This window comes from Triturus cristatus, chromosome 9 (genome assembly GCF_964204655.1).
Source record: "Triturus cristatus chromosome 9, aTriCri1.1, whole genome shotgun sequence".
Lineage (NCBI taxonomy): Eukaryota > Metazoa > Chordata > Amphibia > Caudata > Salamandridae > Triturus > Triturus cristatus.
This window is the reverse complement of record NC_140592.1, coordinates 1,257,024,688-1,257,038,705: the sequence shown is the minus strand read 5'-3', so window position 1 is coordinate 1,257,038,705 and position 14,018 is coordinate 1,257,024,688. Positions and strand designations below refer to the sequence as shown.

At 46.6% G+C, this 14,018-nt stretch overlaps 1 protein-coding gene across 3 annotated transcripts in view; it reads left to right on the top strand.

Moving 5' to 3' along the window:
• PRKD1 (protein kinase D1) overlaps positions 1 to 14,018 on the top strand; it is a 937,657-nt gene that overhangs the window by 505,086 nt on the left and 418,553 nt on the right. For all 3 annotated transcript variants that reach the window (XM_085627361.1, XM_085627360.1, XM_085627362.1), the window contains exon 4: positions 10,626 to 10,786. In XM_085627361.1, coding sequence (XP_085483487.1) covers positions 10,626 to 10,786 — 161 coding nt within the window. The remainder of the gene's footprint in view (positions 1 to 10,625; positions 10,787 to 14,018) is intronic.

Sequence of the window (14,018 nt, the reverse complement as noted above, 5' to 3'; positions counted from 1 at the left end):
TAATTCTATTGTGATGATACTGTAACATTTGTAACATTTGTGATGGGGTGTTACCTTGCCAGGTACTCTCGAATTTTAATACTCTATTCTTCACTTGGGGCAAGGAGTTTTCAACTAATTTTGTCACAAACAGATGTGGGTATGATTCGCTACTTGCTTTTATGCCACTATTTATACCAAAACATTTTTCAAATCGGGCATAGAAATCACTAGTGTCTTCATCTTGCTTTTGTTTACAGGCTGAGATTGCACCCCAGTCTTCCTTTTTCGTAGTTAATAAACGTGGCAGTACCTGTACTAGTAAACCTGGGAGTGCTTTAGTTTTATCCCCAAGCCCTGCTCCTGCAGTTCGGGCCTTTTCTTCTGCTTCTAATGCTGTCCAGTCTATCTTTTGGTCTCCCACCTCCCACTCTTTTTCCTTGAGTTTTTCATAAATGCCAGCAGGCATTAATACCTTTAATATTGTCATAATGTCGGGATAGGTATACTCTCCCATGAGTAACATGTCTTTTATTTCTCGGTGGAAACCCGCTGGGTCTTTGTCATGACTGGGTACCACTTTCTTCATTTGTAACAATTCTATTTTCGATATGGGCGTATATACAAATACACGTTTAAACTCATTGTCCTCGCCTTTTATTGGGTGTACTTCTCGTAAGGGATTCTGTCTGTCCATGTAATACGTCGTTCTTTCCTTGATGGGCAGTGAGACATGTTCTGGGCATACAAAAAGAATGTACTGCTTTCTTGATTCTAGTATTTCTCTAATTAACTTAGTACCTGAACCTCTCCATCTATTCGTGAGTAATTCAGTCAATATATCAGGTAAGAGACCAGGATCTGAATGTTGGCTTTTATATAGTATAAGGAGTTGTTGAATCATATAAATCCCAGCTAAACGCTGTTCATCTGGGGTGAGGTTCAAAAATGTGTGTGCTACTGTATCATCACCATACTTTCCGGGACTGTCAATCCAATGAACGGCTGACCTGGCTAATTCTTGTTCATCCATAGAATCGAGTAAATATAACCCCTTCTTTCTCGGAGTAATTTGTCAGCGGCTTGGAACGAATGCTCGGGGGACCTTATATTTATTATAGGTGTTTGGAAATTCCTGTTATTATCTGGACATATCGGACGTATCGGGTCAGAAAAACATCTAGTACTATTACAAGATCTTCCTCTACCTACATAGGCTATGGTTTCTGACTGTCCTGTGGGCAGTCCTGATCCTTCCTCCTCGCTTTGTTCGAACTGGTCTACCGCTAATCTCTCTTCGTGTAGGCGTTCTATTTCTCTACGGATCTTTCGGCACATGGCTATTATACATTTTTGCTTATCATGTCTCCCTTCTGATATATTCTGGCTCCATCTGGTAAGAGTTTGCATTGCTTCCGGATCTACCCCCGGTCGGTCTTGATTTCTGATCACACAATTTATGAGGAAACGTAACAGTTCCCCCTGTATCTCCACTTTCTGGTATTCCATAGCTCTGTTAATACATTCAGAATCTCGCCCTGTTTGGACAAAATGGTATATATTATCTAGATGCACAGTCATTCCTGGTAACTTCCCTAAATACACCGCGGCTCGTCTGATACGTAATGATGCCATGATCATTTCGTCCTCTTTGCCGGGCACAGGGTCATATCTACAATCTACTAGAAGTTCCTTAAGCGTGCGGGCATTTATGAGTTTGGGGGTACGTGGATGTGCTGATTCTTGAAAGGTAAGTTTATTTACTCTGGGTGGCGTAGAAAAAATGTTGGTAGCACCTCCGGTAGCCCCATCTGGGGTATCGGGCGTGAAAGGATTCGTTGAACGCGATACAGCAACTATAGGTGTGGACACAGCTATAGAAGTAGCTGTAGGAACAGATGTGGAAACAGATGTGCTTGCCGGAACTTGTGTCAGGGTTTGTTGCTGTAGAGATACAGATACAGGATCTTGGCGTTGAACCTCCCCGGCAGACGGTCTATGTGGGGCGGGGTTAGCATACTCGGGAGCTGCGTCATCTAAGTATGAGGAAAGAAAAACATCTTCTGCTGTTCTAGGATGCCCCTTAGGATGCATTTTTATTGGGAACAATGGGGGTGGCAAGTCTTTTGGTACCTCCGGAGTAGCCTTAGGTAATCCCTCGGCCAGGAGGGGGTACATACCAATCATAAGAGCATTTCTTTGTCTGTCTACTTGTTCTGATTTCACTCGTGTACCTTCTTCAATTAATAGATTTTCTCGGACTTTATTTGAACTCTCCTTATTTTTCTCCTCCTGTCGGAGTGCTTTTTCTGTACGTCTATGAGATTCTTTACGCCATAACTCAACGGCGTCTTTCTGTGACTGTCTGGCTTTCCTTTTCCATAACTCTTCCTCTACTTTCATGATGCACCCTGCATCCCAGGTCCCAGCTGCGGGCCACCTCTGACTTTCTGGTAATTCCTTGGTGTAGTCTACCCATAAATCAAGAAATAATATAGCGTCTAAGCCGTGTTTATGATACATGAAGTACCCTGGAGTGTCCCTAGGAGGAATAGGAACAGCTTCTTCGAGTACCCCTTTTCTAGTTGTGATCTGTCTTAATTTCGAAAAGAGCGGCATATTGAGAACTGATCTGATACTTGATCTTGGACAAACTTAATACAATAAACACGATAATGAACAGTCATTCACACCACAATATGCAGGACGTATTAACACATTTAACATTTAACATTTAAATGAGCAACAACGATGATGACGATCTAAGGAAACTTAATCACTAAACATAATACTCGACATTAACTGATTTATTCTGAATTTATATACTTGATATACTAGATATACTGCTAAACAGTACAGATACACTGCTAAAACAGTGCAGACCGGATTTGTGTACCCAAACCCGTCTTGACCGGCACAACCTATGTGCACGTCAGAACGCCTCCCCAGTAATGGTACTCACCGGGTAGCTCGGAACGGAAGGCCTCGGAACGGAACTGAACTGGACCGGACTGGACTCGACTCGAAAACTTCTGACACTCCGGAACATCGGAAACCTCGGAACTTCGGAACTTGGTGGGCCTCTGTATACCTCGGATCTCGCTCTCTCAGCTAGGCTCTGGTCGGGATACTTCGCACTTCTCACCGCCTCGTCTGGGTGTTGATCGCAGCCTCAGTCGCCCCCGCTTGACCGGAGGGAGATACAGGAAATCCTGCTGGTACGCGTTGTTGTCTGTCCAGCTGTGGCAGGAGACCGGGCCTGCAACGCACCGCCGGCGCGTGAGATGAGAAAGTGTCCCTGTTCGGGCGCCATTCATGTGGTAAATAATTTAATTACCGGGACTTAATTTGATACAGAAACATAATAAAAATAGCTCAGTAAATAAGAGGCAAAATCCGTGGTATTAGAGGTTCGGAATGGGCTTTATTCCAATGGACGATTCGAATCGGTGACTCCAAGTTCCATCACCACGGAGGTTCAGGAAGTGAAGTACATACTTTATTGATAAGTAATCACTTTTATACAATAGGCATTACAGTGAAGCAAATGCAAGAGGCGTAACAATTGATAGTGAAGATAAAACATACATACGTAGCAAAAGTGGGCGTAACTGGGTGTGACTAAAGAACGTCATCAGGTGTGATGTCATAATAGGGTGGTTCCATGAAAGAATTTCGCAATGTCAGCAGAAATACTTGGCAGAAATGCGCGCGCAGCAGCATGACGTGTGATTGACGTGCAACTAGGGGGTGAAGGGGACTTGACATTTCGTTCTACATGTGGCGACAGAAGTCTGGAGGGTCAAGTCAACCTAATCCCAAATCATATCTAACATCCTATGTTTAAAGAACTATGTTATCCAAAAGAGAGGTCTCTTAGAGTAGAATCTTATTCTATACTGACTATACTGACTGTTAGTGCGTGTACAAGCGTCAAAGTGTCTACACTAGATGCGAGGGCAGAAGTCTTCCATAATAATAGGGCTATGAATTACTTGCATAAAGACAGAGAAGCCGGGCCTTTGCTCGGTAGCTGGAAGAATGTTTACTTAAACTACTAGACAGGAATGCATTGGGCAGGGAGCGGAGCAGATAATTTCGAAGGTGAAATACAGTTTTTGGCAGGCAACAGGCTGATGTCAGGCTTCGTGAGTCGCGCAGGGAATGAGACAAAGTTCATGGTCACAGATGCAGGCTCAGACTGGAGCTTTCAGAGGCAGAAGGCAAGAAAAGCTTGATGACAGAATCAGGGCCTACTTGCCTGGACTGTAAAATGGCATAAGTGAACCATATAAAGCCGGTGGCCTTTCATACTTAGGAATGGAATATCCGGCCTATTTATGGCGGATCTGAAAGAGGACATGTTGACGGTGGACGCACATGTGTTTGCGTCTTCATAACTGGAACTGGAGGGAACATACATGTACTTGTGATTCATACATGAAACCGTTGGGGTCCAAGATAGGGGACATAACTGATCGGAAAAATCCATATTTCCACACCATCCCAACCTCTAGTCCTGCAGCTTCTTAGTATCAAAGTATGACCATGGAGACAGGCTTCTGTTGTTCCGGAGAAACTGTCAAGTCCCGGACGGTATATTATTTTAATTTGATTTCTGCAGCAGTTCATGGTGTTCTGCATGTTCAGCCCTCATCAAGCTGGAATGGAGTGAACATTGTAGGCAAGGAATGTCCTCAAATACTGAGGGGACGCGTCTGGTATGTCTTCTAACACTGAGTAATTTGTTTATGTGGCATCCCATTTTATTTGCAAACATACGTTCATTTAACCCCTTGCGTGCGCATGACGGAGCCACGCCGTCATGAGCCACGGGCGGCGTGTGCTCATGACGGCGTGGTTCCGTCATGCTGTGGCCACTCCGCCCACGTGTCGCTGATTTCCCGCCTGTGCGGGCGAAATAAAGAGTGGGCGGAGTCGTGTCGGAACCACGCCGTCATGAGCACATGACTCATGACGGCATGGTTCCGTCACGAGCATGGCTGCGCCGCGCTCACCCATGCACCCCCCCAGCGCCGCGGCGGAATTTGCACCGCGGCGAAGGGGTTAAAGCCGTTTATGACAAACCCTCCTCTGCTGAAAAATGTTTAAGGACAGATGCAATAAAACTCTCCCCACTGCCTCACACGTTGTTATCACAGATGACCCCAACAACGCAGATTGTCGCTCTCATATATTACGTCGCACACATTTTTGCCACGAGCACCTCACATTTTGGGTGCGTTTGTTTATCCAGAGCGGTCACACCACGCCAGCTGTCGGGGGCACGTTCTTAAAGAGGTCTCATACCTGAGCCAAATGTTGTCCAGGAGAGGGGTGTGAAAGATCTCAGCATCGGCGGCGGTTTCACCTCCCTTGGGAGAGGGGTGGGGGGCATACCTCTATGATCCTCTAATAAGCAGGTGCTTGACTTTCACTGGCAGGGCCCAGGTGTGGCCCCTTTGATTCCCAGACACGTCTGACTGAAGCGCAGCTATGCTCAGCAGCGGGGCTAGCAGAAGAGGGGGGAGGGGGGCTGACACCACCTCACACCCCCAGGGAAGACAAATGCTTAGCATGCTTCAGCATGGGAGGGGGCACTGGGGGACACTAACCCCGTGTTTACAGGACTCAAGATTAAAGGGTTGCTAGACATGTGTGCAGCCGCAGAAGGCGGGGGTCCGTGGGGGCCTTTGTAATTAATCAGGCTGCTCCCAGGCGAGGGCCCCCATCAGCTCATCTGCATCACCTATCTATGTCCCCTTGCGAGGGCTTTTCTTCTGCATTCCGTTGGCTCCCTGGCTCCCCAGAGGGGTGGGCTGCTGGCACCCCGGCCTGCATCCACACCGTCACAACCTCACTGTGTCTGCGTGGTGTCATGTGTGATTTGGGAAGGGAACAGAGTGACCTCCCTCCAAAGCTGGACAGGTTGGGTCAAAGAGCAGAGCGCTTCTCGGATGGCCAGAACCTTCAACCCACGCGCACCGTGGCCTGGTATCACCTGAAACCTGGGGGTAGAGTGATGTCAAGATAGTGCCTTTATCCCCTCTGGTGAGTTGCACCCTAAAGCTCCTGCAGCTAGGTGCCTCGAGAGGCTCTACTTCTGGGTCCAAGGCGCTATAAACATGTATAATTTATTCATGCACTCCGACGTTCAATCACTTGAGAGGTTCACAAACTTCACCAACTGCGCAGGCCTCATAGTGACTGATGACATCACGCGCTTGGGTCATATGTTACTTCATAACTGGCATCTGGTGATAACCACTTGGGGGCCATGTGAAGGAAGCAACTAAGAAACATATCTCTACTCAAAAACACCCAATGGCAAAATATGACAGAACTATGTCCTCACGAAAAAATGTAAACCTTTCCCACACCCGCTGCCAATCCCGTGTGCCAGGCCATGCCAGGGCTGAGGAGGAACACTGAAAGAACCCAGTCAGTAGGTGGCAACTGAGGGTGGTTGCATCCACTTGTGCTCACATGAATGTCCGTTCGGTGCGTCGCTATTTTCACCCTGCTCTGCTTTGTGTTACAGTTAACGTGCCTGGTCAGTGCGTCATGGCGCGTGCGTTACTTCCAGCACTGCTTCCAATGTCACGAGCTTCCACAGGTTCCAATTTTGGATTGATATAACCTTACACATATTCAGAAATTAAGCTATAATGAATCATCCAGGATCATGTGCTGCAACGCTACACACTTATAAGGTCCCAAAGGCGAGACCTATTGGCTATGCCAATGCTTGTCCTATATTATGTGGTTTCTACTTGCAATTTATGGTGAAACACGTGTGAAACCAATCAGTGAAACCGGAAAGCTATACATTTCTAAAACCTAGACAAAATTCAGAATTTCTCAAAGGGACAGGTCAGTAATAAATTAGGAAAAAGTAGAAAAAGATGTCAAAGTTTTTATCTGTGCCCCGATGGTCGATTTATAAAAGTAACTTATTGTTACGTCCATCAGATCTTTCTGATCATAGAGATATGTAGTGTTTGTTGGTGGTCCAAAAACATACGATACCCAGAGCCAACAACTGACCTGCAGCTTTTAATGATTTTTCATTGTGTGTCGACTATACAGCAAATCAATTGGTAAAATCAAACAAATGAAAAATGAACATGAAGGAATGCCATGTATTTTTTAAATGTACCCTAGATGCTGATTTTAGGAATTGTGGTTATTTGTGCAACTCTAAATCTGGGGTTATACTATCATGTGATTGAGAGGGCATTATGCAAAATGTACTCATGCTTGTGGCTTATATTTGGAATACGAAAATTGAGTTAACTTAAATATTTAATAACAAATGTTATACCAGTGTTCCCACTCTTCTCCCAATACAAACTTTCCACACTTGTGATGCTGGGCCTAGCTAGCGCCCATGGCCCAAAAGTCCACAGAACGCAACCTGTAGATTTCAGCATTTCCTGTTTTGATGAAGTAATTGTAGAATTTAGGCCCTCGCACGGCAGCCACACTGGGAAACCTACCAAAGCCAGACATTTTTAGGTCTCGCCTAGGCAACGCTTGCGCTGTCTCTTCGAGACATGCTGTATTCAGGTATGGACTTTTTATTGGCTCCTGTCACTGTCGTTTGTAAACTGTGGCTTTTCATTGGTCAACATTCTTAGTAGTCCCTCCTTAGTACCACCTTTTCTCATCTTGTAACCTCCCATGAGGACACCCCCTGTTATATGTGTTGTTACTTGATAGGCTTTAATTACAGCCTACATGCACTATTTGTAGGCAGGCAGGACATGCTCTCTCGCAACAACGTGGCCACATGTTTTTTTTTCTATTTATTAACTTTTTTGTTTTTCAAGCACCCCATTCCGTGCTTTCAGGTTAATGGTGGACGCTCCGCTTTCTTTAGAAGCGGCTTGTCTAAAGAAAGGTGCAAGGCCGCTATTAAAGTGAAAGCATGGAATGGGGCGCTTTTACAAAAAGAAAGCATTTGAATTCTCAACTTGAGCACTAAATGCTTTTTTTTTTGTAAAAGAGCCCCATGCCATGATTTCACTTTAATGGTGGCCAAGCCCCTTTCTTTAAACGAACTGCATCTATAGAAAGGGACGCAGCCGCCATAAAAGTGAAAGGGCGGTATGGGGTGCTTTTACAAAAAATATATATATATATATTTGTCAACATGACAAACAAATGCATTCTTTTGTAAAAGCACCCCATACTGCGCTTTCACTTTAATGACGGCTGCGCACCTTTCTTTAGACGAGCCGCATCTAAAGAAAGGGGAGCGGCCAGAATTGAAGTGAAAACGCGGCATGGGGTGCTTTTACAAACGAGCATTTACAATGCAAGAGGTCTCGCATTTGCAAGAATTTAAGCTATTGGCATTGTAAATGGCAATGCCTTTTATTTATCTGTTGCGAAAACAAACACATAAATAAAAGGCATTGTCATTTACAATGCCAATAGCTCAAACTCTTGCAAATGTGAGACCTGTTGCATTGCAAATGCTTGTTGGTAACTAGACACCCGTGGGAGTCCAGGGTGGTCTGACCCGCATATACCATGACCTTTTTGTACCCACAATACCCTGCAAACTTCAAATGTTAGCTAAACTTTCGCACTTTCCTCACATTTCTGAGACAGAAACTTCAGGAATCTGCAGGGACCCACACAATTCCTACCACACAGTATTCCCACCCATCACCCAATAAAAAGGGGCCAGACTTGTGTACCAAGGCCTAGCACCATCACCTGAAAGGTCCTAAAAGCCAACATGGGGACTTCAACATTTCCTGAAAAAACACTACATGTTTTGGCGTAGCTGCAGACTTTGTACCTTGGGTCGGCCACCACCCAGCGAAACATACCTTATCAAAACATTTTTTTAAACTAGACACCCAGGGGAGTCCAGGGTGACCTGTCTTGCATGGATCTCAAGACAGTGTGTACTCCCAATGCCCTGCGAACCTCAAACGTTGGCTACAATCATGCATTTTCCTCACATTCCTGGAATGTAAACTTCTGAAATCCGTGGGGATCCACAAAATTCCTACCACCTAATATTCCCACACTTCTTCCAATGGAAACAGTACCCCACCTGAGTGGTAGGCCTCCAACAACTTACAGTTCATGCCCTGGGGGGAAAGAAGGCACATAAAGCCTGAGACACAGGTGAATCTAAAAAAAATGGCTGCCAAGCGTTCCTTTCCGTGTGGGACAATCGCCATATGTAAGGCAGCCTGATCGGCCTGCCTCAGGGAAACGAAAACTTTAAAAAATTAAGCTGGGGGTCAACCCTTGACTGGAGGGCGCGCCCTCCTCCCCAAATACAAAAAACTCTTGCCTGCAACTATTGAGTATTCCTGATTGGGTATTGTGGCGCACCAACAATCCCCAAGCAGGAATCCTTTTAGAAGAGACATTGCTGGAAAGGGTCTAGACTCCCCTTACAGCCATGCCTCTTTAGCATCTCTACCCCCCCTTGCAAGTGGGGGAAAGCCCTAGAAGCCTGGCTGCAACCCTCACCTGCTGCTCTGCCTTGAATCTGTTTCTATGAATGGACACTGAGGGGATCCTTTTCTGTGGTTTCTTTGTTTTGTGTCTTTATGTAGGTTGTTTCCTTATATGTCCTGATGAAGACCCTTTTCCAATCGTTACATGGGTCAAAGGTCGAGGTAATAACTTGCCAACTGACATGAACTCGAGTGGACAAAGTTGAACTCTTAACTTTGAATCATTTTTGTGTAGACTTGAGTCAGCATTGTTGTAAACCTATTGCTTCTGTATATATAGCCCTAGTGCACTTTGTAAATCCCTCTTGTCACCTATCACATTCACTCTGTTTATTGGAGCATCTGCTTATTGGATTCTGTTCTCATGGAATGTACAAGCAGGAATTAAATACCTGTTAATTGCTTGTGTGTGAGCTCATATTTGTTCTCCCTAGCAAGCTTGGCCTTTAAGAATTCTCTGAGGGAACCATTATTAATGTTTTGGGGCAGTCCATCATGGCAATGACATCAGATGTCACTGCTCGGGGTGGGAGGAGTCAGGGCTGACCCAAAAGCTATTCCGCCCGACCCCAGCCTTTTAAGGGGGAAGCCTCTGGTGCAAATGTCAGAGGTTCTTCCACTCCCTCAGACCATGATGGGACATTCCTGTCATGCGCACTGCGAGGTAGTGCTCAGTAACAATTTTCAAATAAGTAAAACAATAAATAACTATTGCATTCAAACTCAATAGAACAGTCTGGGTCCTTCCTAGCAAGTCAGTGTACTTGGAACAGGTATAAAAACCCTTTTTAGTTTTAATGCACATCACAGGAAAATATTAATCTTATAGGTACAAAGAAAAGGTACCTTTCGCTCTGAATTACTGTAAACTAAGTCATAGTTTAAACACATAAATGGCTGAAGATAAAAAAGGGTGTTGTCAACTCTGCTTGCATTATCAGTCCACACTGAATGTGGATTGGCTCATGAGCAATGCTTTTCTGCAGAACTGCACAGAAATCAAGTGAGATAGAAGTGCATGATGTGATCCATCGAACGTGTTCGTAAAGACACCATTGCTTGTAACACCCCCCTGTTGTCTGGGTGGAGGCATTCGGCTACTGTGTTGCAGTCAGTACGTCGGGCCAGCTCTCAACCACTGCTTTCTTCTCTCTTTAGGATGTGGGCTGAACTATCACAAGAGATGCGCGTTCAAGATCCCCAACAACTGCAGCGGGGTGCGGAAGAGACGCCTGTCCAACGTCTCACTGCCCGGCCTGACGCCCATCCGCACTGTGTCGGCCGAGCTCTCGCCCACCATCCCGGATGAAGCCCTTCTGGTAGGTTGGCCTCCGCTGGTTGTCTGGGTTGGCCTCCCCTGGTTGTCTGTGTTGTCTGTGTTGGCCTCCGCTGCTTGTCTGGGTGGTCTGAGTTGGCCTCCGCTGGTTGTCTGGGTGGTCTGGGTTGGCCTCCGCTGGTTGTCTGGGTTGGCCTCGGCTGGTTGTCTGGGTGGTTCAGTACCGTTCTGATGCATAAGTGGTTCCCCTGAAAGCGAAGGCGGTACTTTGCCACCAACCTTCAGATAAGAAGTTCATGGTATGCACAGGCATGAGCATGGGCACGCGCATCTCTGTTTCTTTGGTGACTTTAATGTGAGGTTTGTGGACCTGGTGAAGGGTGCTGCGTTGGAGCCAGAGTAACTTGAAGTCCTCCAGAGCAGTGACAAACTTTTCCCTCTGCTCAGGAGGGTCCTTATCATTCCATTCTCACCAGGAGAACTAGTATTGTGAGAATGGTGCTTACCTCCAACTCCAGTGCCTTTCCCTTTTAAAAGAGAGAAAGATCAAGAAAAACAAGCTTTGGCAATGCCAATAGGTTGCGTCTGTGGGATCTATTGGCTTTGCCATCGGTTTATAGAGATGCTCTGCAGCATCCTCAATGCAGTGCGGTATATCTGAGGTGGAGAAAAAACTATGATGTAGGCATGCGTGCCCCTCCTGAGACCTTTTGTTTCTTTTTATTTACCGATCAGAGTTCTATCAGTAAATATATACAAAGTAGTGTGAAAGTTTGTTTTTTAAAGCTGGTGCGTGAAGCAACACGGAGAGCACATGCAGGGGAAGCAACATGGAGGGCTAGGGGGCTTGAGGCAACACGGAGGGCGGGGTGGAAACAACATTGAGGGCGAGGGGCAAAAGTAACATGGCGGGCAGGGATTGGAAAAAGAAACATGGAAGGTGGGGGGACTGGAGGCAACATGGTGGGCGGGGTGGAAACATAATTGAGGGGGAGGGGGCAAAAGCAACATGGCGGGCAGAAGTTGGGAAAAGAAACATGGAAGATGTGAGTAGAGAGGGCAAGACAGAGAGCAGCAGGAGGAAGCAACACAGAGGATGGGTGAGAAACACATGACATGGCTGAGAGAGAGCAACTTATAGCAACTTACTGCTTTGGCCATTAGGCCAACGATATGTTAGAAAAAAATCAAGAAAGATACTGACATTGACAAAGCGATGGGCACCCTACAGACACCCACAACTACATGGTTCCTTTCGACACTACTTCCTCCACATTCACAAGGCCCACACAGCAATCGCCTTCACTGGGCTACAACAGGAGAGGTTACAGGGACATAATGATAAAGGTAGAGAAAAGGAAGCAGCTTCAAAAGGGACTATCCCTCCAAAAAAGTGACACTCTCCACCGCCTCCCCCCCCCGACCACATAACACCTGTCGGGAACAGTTGCAGGGGTTTCTGTCCCATTGGTCAGAAATCACCTCCGACCGTTGGGTTCTCAACATCAAGCGGGAGAGATTCTGTCTGGAACTCACTCAGACACCACCAAACATTCCACCCCGCCAACACAAAATGTCCTCAGAACATTTGTGACTCCTTGAAGAGGAGATACGGACCCTCCTCGCCAAAGGGGTCGCAGAACCGGTACCTTAACAACACTGCAAAATATTCCTAGTACTTTCCTCTGACCCTTCCTCGATCTCAGGCCCCTTAACAAATGCATTCTATTGGAGCACTTCAACATGGTGACTCTACAAGACCTCATAGCACTACTCCAGAAAGGAGACTTCATGACAGCCCTCGATCTGAAGGACGCCTACTTCTACATACCCGTACTTGCAACGCATCTAAGGTACTTGAGGTTTGTGGTGAGTGGACAACATTACCATTTCCAGGTACTTCCAATCGGGGTTACCACAGACCCAAGGCTCTTTGCCAAATATCTGGCCATGGTAGCAGCTCCTCTCAGGAGGAGTGGCGTCCATGTGTTTTCTTATCTGCGCGACTGGCTGATCAGGAGCGCAACGCACCAGCTTGCTCAGTGCATACCCAAAGCACCATCCAGACCTTACACAATCGAGACTTCAGCATCAATCTGACCAAATCCCACCTCCAACCCCTTCAAGTGCGGCCCTTCCTCCGAGCATCTTAGACTCATGGGTAGGGAAGGCGTTCCCCAGTCCCCAGCATGAGTGCAAGCCTTCCAAAACGTGCTGCCTCTTTTTCAGCCAGATAGTCTGGTGAAAGTCTGAACTTTGATGAGACTGCTTGGCATGATGGCATCTTGAATAACTATAGTTCCTCATACCAGACTGCAGGCATGACCATTACAGGAGTGCTTAGCTGCACAGTGGTCTCAAGCGGAGGGTCATCTAGAGGATCTAGTGTTGGTTTGGGGCCGCACGCGTCGCTCTCTGCAGTGGTGGAACACAAACAACCTAATGAAGGAGAGGACTTTCCTCCACCCGGTTCCACAAGGGACCATCACCACGGATGCCTCACTCTTCGGCTGGGGTGCACATCTCAAACATTTCACCTTTCAGGGCAGTTGGACGCCTGGCCAGTAATCCTTCCACATCAACCACTTGGAGCTGCTGGCTATACAGCTGGCTCTCAGGGCATTTCATGCTCCAATACAAGACATGACGATCCTGATACAAACAGACAACATTGCCTTGTTTTATGTACAAACACAGCTGTCCAGTGTGGCTCTAGATCATTTGGTGGTGGGTGATACATCAAAGAGCACACCTGATTGTTCAACATATTTTAGGGAGAACAACGATCTGGCAGACCTGCACGGGATGCAGCAACACGTCCACGAGTTGGAACTCTACCCCCAAGTCCTACTCCCCGACTTCTGACATTAGAGGCTCTCACAGATAGGTCTGTGGGCCACTGCAGAAAATGCAAAATACTAAAACTTTGCCGCCAGGCTACCATACTTCCAGTCCATGGGCAATGCACTATTGATGAACTGGTCAGGGATATATATCCAAAGCTTTTCCACCTCTCCCACTCCTAATGTTTGTGGTACGGAGGCTAAGGCAGACATCCCCCACTTTCATCCTTGTGACACCAACCTGGGCGTGCCAGCCATGGTACACCACGGTGCTCGAACTCTCTCTAGATCCTCACGAGAAACACCCCAACAGGCCAGACCTTCTCCCACAAAATCACTACACTCTCCGACATCCCAACCCTCAGCAGCTCAACCTGGTGAGCTGGCTCCAGAGGTCATAGAATTTGGTTATTTTAACCTTCTGGAGCATTG